General features: G+C 41.1%; 3 protein-coding genes across 10 annotated transcripts; 1 reads left to right on the top strand and 2 right to left on the bottom strand.

The window, feature by feature from the left end:
• The first annotated feature begins 180 nt into the window (after positions 1 to 180).
• On the top strand, positions 181 to 1,958 carry LOC116199059 (probable calcium-binding protein CML48). Of its 2 annotated transcripts, XM_031529349.1 has the most exons (5): positions 251 to 675; positions 829 to 875; positions 1,228 to 1,403; positions 1,494 to 1,512; positions 1,624 to 1,958. In XM_031529349.1, exons 1-5 carry the CDS (start codon positions 303 to 305, stop codon positions 1,732 to 1,734), a joined length of 726 nt encoding a protein of 241 aa, XP_031385209.1. In that variant the 5' UTR covers positions 251 to 302; the 3' UTR covers positions 1,735 to 1,958. The 2 variants fall into 2 exon arrangements, with proteins under 2 accessions (XP_031385208.1, XP_031385209.1); XM_031529348.1 differs by having other exon boundaries at positions 181 to 675; positions 1,494 to 1,958.
• A 393-nt stretch (positions 1,959 to 2,351) lies between these two features.
• LOC116199532 (glucan endo-1,3-beta-glucosidase 14-like) lies at positions 2,352 to 6,280 on the bottom strand. Of its 6 annotated transcripts, XR_004155555.1 has the most exons (5): positions 5,966 to 6,280; positions 4,378 to 5,426; positions 4,152 to 4,297; positions 4,026 to 4,069; positions 2,352 to 2,589 (listed from the first exon to the last, which is right to left on the bottom strand). XR_004155555.1 is itself a non-coding variant. In XM_031529906.1 (3 exons), the coding sequence occupies exons 1-3, from the start codon at positions 6,036 to 6,038 to the stop codon at positions 4,241 to 4,243; spliced, it is 1,179 nt and encodes a 392-aa protein (XP_031385766.1). In that variant the 5' UTR covers positions 6,039 to 6,280; the 3' UTR covers positions 4,151 to 4,240. The 6 variants fall into 6 exon arrangements, 1 of the variants encoding a protein (XP_031385766.1); XR_004155556.1 differs by lacking the exon at positions 4,026 to 4,069 and having other exon boundaries at positions 4,152 to 4,311; XR_004155554.1 differs by lacking the exon at positions 4,026 to 4,069 and having other exon boundaries at positions 2,352 to 2,602.
• A 5,402-nt stretch (positions 6,281 to 11,682) lies between these two features.
• LOC116201807 (ferredoxin, root R-B1-like) lies at positions 11,683 to 13,506 on the bottom strand. Of its 2 annotated transcripts, none has more exons than XM_031533221.1 (2): positions 13,249 to 13,506; positions 11,683 to 12,402 (listed from the first exon to the last, which is right to left on the bottom strand). In XM_031533221.1, the coding sequence occupies exon 2, from the start codon at positions 12,390 to 12,392 to the stop codon at positions 11,940 to 11,942; it is 453 nt and encodes a 150-aa protein (XP_031389081.1). In that variant the 5' UTR covers positions 12,393 to 12,402; positions 13,249 to 13,506; the 3' UTR covers positions 11,683 to 11,939. The 2 variants fall into 2 exon arrangements, with proteins under 2 accessions (XP_031389081.1, XP_031389082.1); XM_031533222.1 differs by lacking the exon at positions 13,249 to 13,506 and adding an exon at positions 13,119 to 13,142.
• Between the last annotated feature and the right edge of the window lie 409 nt (positions 13,507 to 13,915).

The raw sequence follows: 13,915 nt of genomic DNA, 5'->3' as shown, positions 1-13,915 counted from the left end.
AATATCAGGATTGAACCGAGACCTTATGATTTGTATCGATGACTTGTGTCATTGCACCAAATTATCCTCTGAAAATTTTACACTTTTGTTAGTTAAAAATCCATGGAAAAGAGCCCACGCTTTCATCCGTTGACCAATCCACCGCCTCCTTCTTCCTGAGATTGGAAGTGGAAGCAGACCTGGCCATGATGATGATGACGACCTCACAATAGAGATACACTCAACCCCCCATATCTATCTATCTATAAACATGAAAGCTATGCTACCCGTTGCTTTTTCTCAGGACCAGAGAACCCTCTTCAATGGCCTCCTTTGGCAGGTGGAACTCTCTATCCTATGCCCCGCCGGCCTCGCCCTCTGCCCCGTCACTGCCGGGGCGATCCCAGAACAGCGGTCCCCATGAAAGCTCGCCGTACCCAGAGCAGCTCCATAGCAGTTACAGTCGAGTGTTTCCAGCAGCACGCCCAGACTACTATTACATTCAGCCATCGTTTCCTCCGGGAACAGACCTGGACGTAATCAGGGCATTCCACATGGTGGACAGGGACAGGAGCGGGTTTATTGACGAGAATGAGCTCCGGCAGGCTCTGTGTACTGGGTATCAGAGGTTCAATCCGAGGACGATAAGGCTGCTCATGTTCCTGTTCAGGAATCCTAGCGATCCTCTCCGAGTGGGTAAATGTTTTTCCTTGGAAAGCAAGCAACTTGTGAAGTACTCATTCAAAGGGTTTCGCTGATCGGCTCGATCAACAGGGACTCAGTTTTTGTTTGAACATGTTGGCATTGTAAGACTTTGTGTTCATCTCGACTTGGAATTTCATTTTGCAGGTCCAAAAGAGTTTGCTGCCCTGTGGAGTTGCCTTAAGCAATGGAGGGTGAGTTCGTAAGATCTTGAATTACTTTCATGGAGCAGATGGCTTAAACCGTTAACTCTTATTGCATCGGTATTAGGATTTTGGAGTAGTTCATCCTCAACTTGTTAAATCAAAATTGATGGGGGCCTGAAAAACTCGGCCAAATAACAATAAAAGATAACCTTGCTGTCACGCTGAAGTACGCAAGTGCCATCAGTTCATATTTTTCCCGAACTTTTTGCTTTATATATGCAGTTTGGATCCTCCAAGACAGATCAACATTGGATTTTTTCAGCAATTTCATACCAGTTAGTGAAACACAATTGGGATCCTTCTTGACAGCAAAGGTCATAAAGTTTGCTGATGCATGCAGGGCATCTTTGAGAGATTCGATCGGGACAGAAGCGGGAAAATCGATCTGGGGGAGCTCAGGGATGCCCTCTACAGCCTAGGCTATGCAGTACCGCCTTCTGTCCTCCAAGTCTTGATCTCACGATACGACGATGGAAGTTGTCAAAGGGTTGAACTCAATTTTGACAGTTTCATTGAGTAAGGCCATCCGGCTTTTAGCTAGATTACTAATCATCCAATAAATTTGACGTAGCTAGATTACTAATCAGCTTTTCCGTCTGGATGCAGGTGCGGGATGATCCTGAAGGTCATTATCGTACTTACATTTGCTAGGAATACCGACTTAACAGCCCTCCCTCTAATCCATTATTTTCGTGGAATTTGCTGGCTGAGTTTGGGTTATTTGATTCACTTGCAGGGATTAACTGAGAAGTTCAAGGAAAAGGATAAAGACTATACGGGTTCAGCAACAGTTAGTTACGATGTCTTCTTGTCGATGACCATCCCTTTTCTCGTCTCATACAATTGACGGATCACACAGAGTTTTGTACATAAGTCGATTGTTGTTTCGTTCCTTTGGTTTCCAATAGATTGCTCCATCCTATCTTTAAATTGAAGAAGTAGATATGCTGGAAGTTTAAGAATGTGTTTGGTTTTTCAGTTGAGTTTTTGTTTTAATTGGTTTGTAATGATTGTATTATTGAATTATGAGAAAAAATGTAAAAAAGTACTGAATAATTAAGAGAAAGTAATGATTAAGTAATGATTGTGTTGTTAAATTATGAAAAAAATAATGAATAGTTGAGAGAATTCAATATTAAAAATTGAATTGAATAGTTAAATTTTTTTTAAAAAATAGAAAAAATAATGATTGTGTTGTTGAATTGAAAATAAATTGACTTGAATATAATTGAAATTTTTTTTAAAATCTATCACACCATAATTATGTGAGTTGTGAAAGTCCCAAGACATATGAGAAATTACGATTATACTTCTGTCAGCAATCCTGACATTTTGAGTATTCATGACAGGAAGACTCATACCGACATACAAACTTGTTAAACCCGAACCGAATAATAAAATATAAAAAAGTATCTGTCGTCGGTTAGAAAAAGAACAAGCGAAAAGGAAAATGGAACCAAAGGAAACTGTGAAACTTGCAGAAGGCCTGTAAAATCTTCATTATGGTAAAAGTTCATATAAAGAATTGTCACTCCACTCCCTCCATTCGATTTGCTCAGTATCCGTATTCCGGTATTAGTATACATATATGAATTCGACTATTGTAATCAGACTTGGCCGGACAGACAACTGGCCCCTAACTTAATCCTGCCCCATGTGTGCTTGCCTGTGTTGAACGTGATAGCTCCATCGCTGCTGTCTCCTGCATGGAAAAACTGCATTAAATCAACCACATGAACAGGAGGAAAGAATTAGCCTTAAATGCAAATCTAATCTATTAATTCGGGTCCATTGGAAAAATGAATCCGAATCTCCCAAAGACCGTCCGAAGAAAAAGAGTCCCTGTTGCGTTTAGAAAAGCGGTAGCTAACAAGTCGCTATATGGTGCTGAATGAATTGTCCAGTGGGATTCTTCTCTCTATTATCTGTCAATCTTATCCTTCTGCCACAGCCCACCATGATGTAAGCATTTCAGTGTCAAAGGCCACAAAGGTGGCCCAACTTTGATGGTGAAAGCAACCAACACCATTTTTTGGCTCATTTCGTAGTCACTTGCGTTGAAATTCCAAGCACTTGCCTGATGTTTCTAACCTGACATGCCAAAAACAGTTGTGTTCCGGCAAGTTTGCGTGAAATAATAGTGCTAACGTGAAAATGCGTAAGGTCTCAGACGTTAAATCTGGGTCACCGGCATCTTATGAGAAAACAGAGGACTGCGTTTCCTTTGTCGAAATTAATAACATAGCTATCGGGTATTGGAAGAGCGTTTCCTAAGAAAGACAGGAGGCTTAGTGGGATACATCCTCTGTTTTTGACCTTTAAGATCAACAAAACATGCAGCATCCATACCTCGGAATGTGAATTTAATAACTAAAAAGGTTAGGCTGCTTAACACTCAGTTGATTCTTAAATTAATGGTGACCCTTTTAGCAGCTAAGATTGACTGACTCTGATACTCTTCACGGTCGGACTTTTCGGATCGATTCCAATCTTATGACCTGAACTTGCAGTTATGCAGCATAAAACAGGCTACCCGCCACTGTACTGAAGGTGCTGAATCGCGTCACTGCGGGAGGGGGAAAATGACAAAGGGGAATGTCAAAAGTGCTGGCTGCAGCCAAGTATGATGCACGGAATCTCTATTATAGAGAGAGATTATTAAATGGGACAGCAATTTGATAGAGTACGTGGAGCTGGAAAAAGATTAAAAATAAGCCAAAAGGGCCTCCCAGAAATGGTCTCTTCTCGGCCTGAAAGAGGCCAATTTGGACTTTTGTGAAGCTCAAGACAGGAGGAATTTTACGTTTAACCAGATTCACATGCATGATGATCGCAAGTTGGTGATAAAAAGAGGATAGGGACCCTTCACCATATCTTTCAATAAACAAATATTGCACTGACAGCCTTACAGCCCAGAAAAGAACAGTTATCTCTACCTTTTTTTTTATTTTTTTATTTTATCTGAGATAGTTACGATAGCATGAATAGACATGTATTGGACAGTCTTAACCGTGCCGAATAAACACGACTTTTCTATGATTTTACGAGTTTCCCACTATCCTTAGGAGTGCGTGCAATCTGACAGGAGCTCTTATATGTGTTCTTACCGGAATTAAATTGAAGTAAATGAGACAGTACCCCATAAAGGATTGACGAGTTGCCATACTGATTTTATTGTGTTCCTGCGGATAAATGCATCGAAAGGAAATTCTAGATGACTGAATCAGAACTTAATTAAAAGGTATTGGGAACTGAGTATCTTACCAGAAGAAATCTATGGGATATTGAAGCATCTTTAGTTTCCAGTTTCTTCATCTCTCACACCTTGAAACGATGAAACCGTCGCGATGCTCTCAAGCAAACAACGAGAGAGCCATAGCGAGCATTGACACAGTGAAGATCAAAGGGACCTGCAAGCAGTTGACTGATTGTTTATTCATACGATGATGAACTATAAAACTACCAGAGTATATGACAAAAAGTAACTTACTCTCATGTTCGAATTCGATGTGATAGTGAACTCGGGAAGGTATCCCTTTCCCTCGACCTCCTGCAAACCGATGCTATAAACTGGTGTGCCATTTGGGTAGTAAAGACCATAGTTCCTCTCCGAGGTGGGACCTGGTTTTAAGTTCTCGTTAAACAATGCGAAGACGTGAACGTCAACCGGTACTGTTGGTCTCGCGGGAGTCCCCTGCCTCTGATCAATCCGCTTCAGCAAGTTCCCGTTGTAGAGCCCTGCGTTTTGGGGTGATGCCCCAGCCTCGTCAGCATCCCCCTTCGAGGGCCAACCTGTCTCCGAGACCCTCACCTCGATATCAGTGTGCCCCATCGCCTTGATCGCCGAGTAGATCGCATCGATCTGGGCATAGAGCATGTTATCGTATTTCAAGTTCGTGGTAGGGTCGGTCATCCCTTGGCTTGGCTCAAAAAGGACGTACTGGAGAGAGACATCATTCGGGCTACCCTTGTAGGCGAAGAAAGGGTACGCATTGATTAAGAAAGGGGCATCAATTTGAGACAGGAAACTCAAGAGGGGCTGAATATAACTTGCAAGATCCGGCCTGAAGGTTCCTGCGGAGGGAGGGTAAGAGTTTGCTAAGATGTTAAGGGAGTGAGCGGTGGAGACTGTGACTTGTTTCTGCAGCCCGAGGTTCGTGAGGGACGTGTAAATCGACTGCATAGCCGGGAGGACGTAGCCAATCAGCTGTGTATCATTCATGCTGTAGACTTCATTCCCGACGACTATGCAGGTGATCTTGGTCCGCCCCACATAGGGCTGGACGTGCTGCTGGATCCAGTCCTGAGCCTTGCTCAGGTCTTTCATATCCACCAAGTACTCATTCCCCAGACCTATGATGAACTCCACATCGGAGCCCGCGAATGCCGAGAGAACGTTCGGGTCCGAATCGTAGAGCTTCACCCGGCTGATGTTTAGGGACTCGAGGAGGACAGCGACCCGGGAAGGGATGGGGAGGTCGTTTGCAATCTGCCCATAGTTTATCCCTAGGCCGGCCCCTCGGGTTCTTACGACCGAACCTGAAAACAGAAGCAAGATTTTACTTGAGCGGTAACCGATCACACTTTTTTCCCGGAGTTGAGAAGCGGAATCCGAATGAAAAAAAAGAAAAAAAAAAGTGTGGAAAGATAGCAAAATGCTTCCATAAAGTTCACGAAAGATTGAAAAAGATCAGGAGAGAAATGGTGGCGCTGGCAGTGACATAAAGTCCTCTGGGAACAAGAAGTATTTTTTACTTTACTGCACAGAAAGAGATGCATCACATCTTCCTAAGCATATTACAAACAATCAAGTCGTCAGCACAACAACCACAAGAACCTCAAGGAAAGCTTGAAACATGCAAGCAATTCATCGAAAAGTTACTGAAGGCGGGTGTCATTTCATCAGCTCACGCCAGACCCTAGAAACACAATTTTGCCAGTGCCCCGAGTAAAGATAGAAACTTTGGCAACGAAAATGGCCGAAATGAAGCTCCACCGACCCCATTTACCAATTCCCAACTAGCTCTGCTTCGCATTACCCAAACAAGAAGAGGAGGGAGGAAGCACAGGGGACGAACCTGAGAGGGTGAAGAGGAGGAGGAAGAGCTTGCAGAGGAGGGAATTAGATTTGGAGCTGTTGCCCATCATCATTGGAGCAGCCCCCCCCCCCACAAGTCCAAACTCTTGGGTGGTGAGACCAAGAAGAAGTTGTGTTGGCTAATTCAACCTCCTCCGCATGAGAATGGAAAAGGGGAAGGAATGTGCTCTGTTCGCTCGAATCCCCTCTCCTGTCACTGCCCACCTAAACAATATCTTCCCTCCTCCCCTCCTTATATAAAGAAATTCTCGCGTATAGTCTCTCTCTGTGTTTGTCTGTATCTCTCTCTCTCTCTCTGCTCTGTTCTTCGTGCGCAGTGATATTGTTGTTTATATTCATGGAGCCGCAATCGAGTTCAGACGTCGTACCATGCGTTTTTGCTTTTTCACGTTTACGCCTCGACCCTCCTCGGAAGTCCGTGTCTCCGGGAAATAAATAAATAAACAAAAGATCTGACCCAAATTTGGAAATATTTTTGTATTGCATCATGTTCGGAAATTACTGGACATGTTTCGAGTTCGAGTCCCCTGTTCTCGTGCTTCAGCGATCTATGGACTGCTACCAGGGTCCGGAACTGAATAACTCCAGTTTCCTTTTCTGTGACGCTGCTTATGCTTGTATTTCTTTCTCGAGTAACATTACGCGTGGATAGAATTTCTTTTGGTTGAAACGATTTTTCTTTTTTCGTAGTACCCTGGAATATATAAATTCAAAAAATCTCGATTAATCTAGTTCGAGTGAGGTCAGCATGCTAAAGGTAAAATTCTAGACTTAAACTTGAAACCTTACTTAAGGAAATAAACGTTGAACTGAACCGGTTGAATCAAACCTCGTTAGTGAAACAATTTTTATTTACCAAAACAGAAACTCGCTTTGCTTAAGCAAGATTATCCTAGGAAAATTGATTAATGGGCTATTAATTAGTAGGAATGACTACTTTTACTTATTAAGGTCAATGTAACCGCTAGTATGATAATTATTAATCATAACTGAAAATGAGACAAACTAAAGAGATGAAAGTCATACTAATAATAACTTCATGTAACATGGGAAATTGTCCCTCTGGTTCTCAACCGATCTATGTCCGAGAAATTATAATCACGAGAGGAGACGATGACGTTGCCATGAATCTCATAAGAAGAGTCGGAGCCGGATATCTTATGAAAAGTTTGGAGGATGTATGAGAAATTTATGAGAAAATCTTGCCGGCCGCCGTATCTTGTCCTTAATTTGTCATCGACCGCATCGTTCAAATGGAAACCAAGTTGGTTAATGCAACTTTTATTTGACCATTCGCCGTAAAATGAAAGATCAATTTTGGATTCTGCGCCACTAAAATTAATAATGTGTGCAAGAAAATTCAATATTTGGTTCTTATATAGGTTGATATATATATATATATATATATATATATATAAACTGAAGAAAATTTTATCTGTTATGGCCAATTGATATAGTGTAGACAAAGAGGACTTACGATTGAGTCAATTGACCAAATTCTTGAAGTCGTATAAAGACAAAGGCAAATCCTTATCTGACTACATAACGTAATTATTGAATATTATTCTTGAAATATTTTCCTCACGTGGATATATTGAAGCAAAGAGCGTTACTCGGCCAAACTATCCATACCCTCTATTCAAGCTTTAACGTAGGAGAATTCCCATTTGAAGACGATGTTGAATCGATAAAGTCCAATTTGGCAAAGAAAACGTGATAATGATTCATTTAAGAGACCGACCCGGCCCTTTTCAAGTATTAGGTTGATTTTCGACGGTTATTCAAAGTGTGCATATATCTCATCTACAATTACATGAAAAATTAATTTCTTCTTATATGCCTCAACCACAATTAGGTGATCTTTGTTTTCTATGTTTTTTTCCTCTGCATATATAGTATTTACGAGAAACTTTTTGTGGCACCATTACCATCGGAGTAGACGAATAAATGTTATTATTATAAACATAAGGTAATAAATCATAATCTTACATAATGAAATAAATGTTATTGCTTTTTCTCACCGTATTGCTATTACAATGAGAAAACGACCAAATCTTTCAAAACAGGCTTTTGACTTAATAAGTGTGATAAAAGGATGAACCGCTGAAATGATCCATTTTAAAGAATCGGCTGCACCTTTTTGAATTATTAAGGCAATCTTTTTACGCTACTTATATAACATAAAAAAAATTTGTTCTGATTGATCGGACGGTGGTTATCGGAAGCTGTAATTCCCGCCGGTAAAATCTTTTCTCGACTGAAATGAAAGATTTTACCTTGTTTCTTGATTGGAAGTTCAAGGTAATAATTATGGCCCCGCTTATTCCATCGGGACCCAGGAAAGGGAGTACTTTGTCTTTTTCTCCCCCCCCCAACCCCCACCCCCGACTGATGGGCCTATAAGACAGTGACACGTAGACAGGTGCTAAAAGGATCGAATCTTTCATTGGACCGATTTGAAAAGGGTGACAGTATGTGGGCCCCACAGAAAAGGCCAGAAAAAGCCCACCTCTGAATAAAAATAGTTTAAAAGGAAAATAGAATAAATTTAAATAAATAAATTATTATTGTTATAATATAATGTGAGTGCTGCTGGCGCGAATCTTTGTAGACCGACCGCCCGTGCTCTACACCGCCTTCGGTTAGGCACAGGCGGCTGACATGTCGGCCCGCACCGAGCCGCCACGTGGCCCTATCCTGACCGTCTATTTCATGTCACCATCAATCATGGTCGACTAAAGTTCTTATTAGCAATCACATCAAGAAAATGGAGAATTTTTACGTGAGCAATTCAACCTGACCATGTTGTTAATTCTTAGCTATTGAGGATACCTTCATACGGACAATACTTGATTTCCATCAATTTCGGAAGGGCCAATGTCATCAATTTTTTGTCGTGCGACCATAAAATGGAGCTGGTGTTTAGTCTGAGTATGGTTGGATTCCTATGAATGTCAAGAATACCAGAAAAATCTACTCGTTTATCAAAATGCTTTGAGCATATTATAGAATGAAGAAATCGTTGTGCTTAGAAAACATATTGGATTTAATTTTGTAAAATAATTGCAATTTTATAGCGGTACCGTTCTTTGATAATCTAGAATATCTTTTAAAGAAGTTTAGTATGTGCTCAACTCACGAACTAAAACGTCATCTGTTACAAATTATAATCATATAAGCAAGCACATAATACGATCATCTGCATGATTTCTAGAGTGACAAGGGAGGGAAGGAGGGCATATCGGGTGTGGCAATTTTGATTATTCAGGTGCTTTCCACCTTGGTATTCAAGGGAAATCACATCCCAAGAATATGAGTCATATTGCCCGTCCTGGCAAGTTTTTTTTTCTCTTATATATATAAAAAAAATATAATTAATATATATTTTTTGGTATGGATCATATAGTATTTAAAAATTCAATTGGTCTTGAGTATTTTAAATTTGAGGCCAATTGGCTCACTAAAGATTGAAGTTGTCCTTGTCGTGGATTTTATTCATTTACAAGATTAAAACCCATGCTCTTGTTTAAAAAAAAAAGGCGTTGAACTATATGAACTCTCTCATATTTTAGCATTAGTATGGGATTTATTTTACTGCCAAACGGGGAAAAATCTGTGAAAAATCTAAAAAATTCTCAATATTTTAAGAAAAATCATACAAACCAACATACCCTTAAGAGTAATTGATAGACATACTCAAGAGGCTAACGTTTTTCTCAAATGCAAAAGTGGGCATCTAAAAAGTTAATGTGAAAAGGAAAAAGAACTGCATGAAAGGTTTATACTTCAAGAAACCGCAAGAATGATATTTGTCCACGAAAAACATTGATTAGTATATCATGTCAATATTATTATCTCTAGTATCGACTTAAATCACATCATAACCCCACTAGGATGACTTTACCGACCAACCATGCATTGTTTCTTGCATAGCATGACATGGATTTGAATTTATTATTATAGTTATTGAAATAATTATTGATCGGCTACACCAGTATAGATTGAAAACTATATATCGATAAAGCGACAATATCCAAATTATATTGTTTGTGATAAAGAATGAGTGGGAAATATAAAATATATGCCATATACAAATACATAGAGTACAAGAAAGCTATAGGAATTTGTATTTGGAATAATTGAAGGGGTCTACTCACCAGTTATGTCCCATAGCAAATGGTTCTCCTTTTTTTAGCCCATTAAGAGGAGTGGAAATAATAACATACATTATGGAATTAATCATAGAAAATTATGTAGCTTCAATTTATGAGCATTATGACTTTGCAGAGGAAAAGTGCAATTGGGTCAATGATGTCATAATAAGTTGTCGACAAGATTTTTGCTTGTGATTGAAGACAGTACTCGAGGAGGAAGGATTAATCTAGCTATCATCGATCTACCCCACAACGCAAGTGGAGTTACCACTTGGACCCAACTAAACAATCGACATCGATGATACTTCGTTTGGCCAAAGGACAAACTTTTATTTTAGTTGTGCTCTTTGATACATCAACTATCAGGTGTTCCGTGAAACATGTTTACGTATTCCAATGGCTTATCGGAGCTCTTGCCAATGCTCAAGAGATGGATCAGAGTCGGGGATGACAGTTGCCCCTCTCAAAAAGAATTTTTACATGGCTAATTTATATATAGTCCTTTAAGTTTTGATAAAATTTCTTATATTTACATCCTCTAAGATTTCATCCCCTCTAAGTTCAAATGTTGGGTCCGTCCCCTCCCTAACAATGATGGCACCCTCGCAATCTAAGTGCTTGGCCTAACGAAGGACCCTCGTGCCATGTCTAGGAAATAACTTTTGATTACTACAACAATAGCTCATATTTCAAATACTATGAGCAGTCTTCTTACACGACCGATTTTGCAGCTCCTAAACATCGAAAAAATATCACGGAAACTCTTTTCTAGGAAACTAATTAACTCTTGAAGATAAAAGCTCCGGTCCATTTGGTGATTCCACAGGATTTTATCGGCTAAGATATGCTGCTTAACCAAGGGGAAGGATCGTGTGGAGATGTACCAAAAGTCCTTTTCGTGAAAACCAGAATCCTATACCCTATGTAAGATTCTTGCTCTTTTACTATTCCTAATAGTAAGACCCAAAAATCACCTATATCCTGTCTGATGATGTTCCTCAGAACAGGAAAGTTTGTTCTCAAATTTGCCTTATCATCATCTCCCAATCGACATGTCAGGAAAAAGTTTGGATGATGACAGGATAAGACCTGACCTCTTGATTCCATTTAGATAAGACGGCCTGATTTCATCGGTCGAAGCTGAAGACCCTTCGTGATAACAGATTAATATCTGTATGGATCGGGACTTGCATCTTGAGAAGAGAGGTTATCAGCTTGTATCGCAATAGTCCTTGAGTTTCTCATCAGCATCCGATGATCTTCCCTAGCATATGTAATTTCAGGCCCATGTTCAAGCCCAAACAACTGGTCACCAGTTCATATATGTATATTACAGCTCCAACGGAAAGGGCCATGGAGATTCCACCCTATTAAAAAGGCTTGGTGATTAGATACGTCTTAGTCTGGATGAATCACAACCATCAGTCGTTTGAGAGAGGCCATATCAATCCACATGAATGAGAACCTGGATCCTAAACGAATTGAGTCAAGGTACTTTTTCAGCGAGCCGCTTTCCAATTGAGATAATAGATGAGAGTACAAGTACCAAAAGGGAGAAACATAATCTCAATCACTGATTAAAGCATTCAGACAGCATCGTACGCAAACATTTTATTTCTTTGCTCCGTCATTCACTTCTGAATGCAATAGAATTTGTCCACTTAAACCGAGATGATCTCCTACAAGCAGCACTAGCAGCAAAGCATTCAGAAGATGCGCACTACGCAAGAACGACTCAAGACACTGATTCAACGTTCGAAACTGGACTACAAGCGCTCATCTAATGAGACCACGAAAGAATTAGTAGAGATCGGTTTCCTTGTGGGTGTGGATCACGCAGTCCTCGGTCGGGTAAGAGATACAGGTCAGCAAGTAGCCTGCGCTCATCTGATTCTCATCAAGGAAGGACCCATCGGACTGGTCCACCGAGCCTGAGGCCAACTTCCCTGCGCAGGTGGAGCATGCCCCCGCCCTGCAGGAGTAAGGCAGCTCAATCCCAGCATTCTCAGCCGACTCAAGGATGTATGTGTCATCAGGGGCGTCAAACTCTTTCTCCTCCCCATCAGGCCCAATGAGCTTGATCTTGTACACCGCCATCGATGCTCTGAAGCGCTGTGAGGACTTGAGTCCGAGCGGTTTGGAAATGCTCTTTAAGGATCCAAGAGAAGAAGGCACCTTGATGATTGCGCTGGTGAGTCGGTTCTGTGGAGTGACTTTGAAGACAGAAGGGGAGGAAAGGATGGCACTCGACATCTTTTAAAAACTGGAAAAACAACAGCAAACAGCAGCTCAGTTAAAAATTGATTCTGCTAATCTAATAATCAACAAGTTCTCTCCATCGAAATACACGCCCAATAATCAGATTTTGACAAGAAAAGACATGCGAAAGCTATGTCTGCTCCTTCCAATAACCGACTCAACTGCAAGAAACCATTGTTCATTATTCTGCACGGTGGAGATGTAAGCCTCGTCTAAGTCGTAAGAAAATGGAAATGAGGATTCCAATTCTAGAAAGCAAGGCGATATTATTGTCTGGAGCAATATGAGAAGACACAAGCTGGGAGGCTTCCCCGGTCCTCACTTGACGCTCCATCCATATTCCTTTTCGACATTAACGACATCGATTTTCTTCTAAGATACAGCATCAAAGAACCAAATGCCGCAAACACGTGATAATTACATCCAGACAACCTCTCCCAACCAAACGAACTCGTGCGTTTCCTCACTACTTATACTAGATGAACCAAGGAAACACTAACAAGCGGCCGGGTTTAACCACCGAGGCTACATCGACCAGAATGCTTTCCCTTTTACCATTGAACTAACTAAATCAGCAAAAGGGTGCATCTATCTAACCGAACCAAACACCACTACAAACCGAACATAAGCAAACTACACGAAAGGATCATCAACCGGCTCGACCAAACGAAGAACATTGATTTTCACTTCAAGAGGCGGAAACCCCATCAAAGATCACACCTTTCAACACTCGCACGGATCCTTAAACCGGACGAAGCTAAAATCAGCAAAACATCAGGACGACACCATCAAGCAACAGCGAATGAACCCCGGCAAGCAGAAGAGCGAATGAGAGCGAGGGAAAGCTCACCTGATTGACCGGAGCGGAGGAGTCGGTCACGGTCAGATGGGAGAAAAACTCGGCTCCGGGTTTCTGCGGGCTTTAGGGTTTTCGTGACCCAATCAAACAGCCCACAGGACAGAGACGGCGGAGATCACGAGGACCAATGAAGGAGATTGGTGGTGATGGCTGCAGAGCGCACCACCTTCCTAATTTATACTAAGGGCGTAGGCGTACTGTGGATCGAGCTCTAGGTTGATAAGTGGTCCCGGTGTAGCAACAGCCCGGAGGGGTGGCTGCGGATCCTCTCAAATAGGTTAATGGCGGCGTACGGTGAGCCGGGAGCAGGCAGGATGAGCTCTTGCATTTGCAGGAGGCGAGTTTACGGGGAGAGTCAAAGGTGGCTTTTGGGTATCAGTCGGGAGCGGGAAACGACGGGAAGGTGGCCCTTCGATGGGCCCAAAATACCCAACCCAACCTTCCGGCCCGGGCCCACTTTCTTTCTATTATTATTATTATTATTATTATTATTATTATTATTATTATTATTATTTTATATTTCTGTTAGTTTTTTTAGCATAATTTCTTCTAAAATCTATTGATATATAATATGTAGGCAAATATACTAATCGAAATACACATTGTAAATGTTCCTCCCAATTTGATGCCAGTAAGTGCAATGCTGAAATTATTGATG

This window comes from Punica granatum, chromosome 3 (genome assembly GCF_007655135.1).
Source record: "Punica granatum isolate Tunisia-2019 chromosome 3, ASM765513v2, whole genome shotgun sequence".
In the NCBI taxonomy this organism is placed as follows: Eukaryota; Viridiplantae; Streptophyta; class Magnoliopsida; order Myrtales; family Lythraceae; genus Punica; species Punica granatum.
Note: the sequence above shows the minus strand (reverse complement) of the source record. Positions and strands in the feature narration are given on the sequence as shown.

Coding starts and splice junctions, on each gene's coding strand:
- LOC116199059 (XM_031529348.1), top strand. CDS start 303: ATGGCCTCCTTTGGCAGGTGGAACTCTCTATCCTATGCCCCGCCGGCC. Junction 676..828: donor TAGCGATCCTCTCCGAGTGG/GTAAATGTTTTT, acceptor TTCATTTTGCAG/GTCCAAAAGAGTTTGCTGCC. Junction 876..1,227: donor GTTGCCTTAAGCAATGGAGG/GTGAGTTCGTAA, acceptor TGATGCATGCAG/GGCATCTTTGAGAGATTCGA.
- LOC116199532 (XM_031529906.1), bottom strand. CDS start 6,038: ATGATGATGGGCAACAGCTCCAAATCTAATTCCCTCCTCTGCAAGCTC. Junction 5,427..5,965: donor CCTCCTCTTCACCCTCTCAG/GTTCGTCCCCTG, acceptor TTCTGTTTTCAG/GTTCGGTCGTAAGAACCCGA. Junction 4,298..4,377: donor CATCGAATTCGAACATGAGA/GTAAGTTACTTT, acceptor AACTGCTTGCAG/GTCCCTTTGATCTTCACTGT.
- LOC116201807 (XM_031533221.1), bottom strand. CDS start 12,392: ATGTCGAGTGCCATCCTTTCCTCCCCTTCTGTCTTCAAAGTCACTCCA.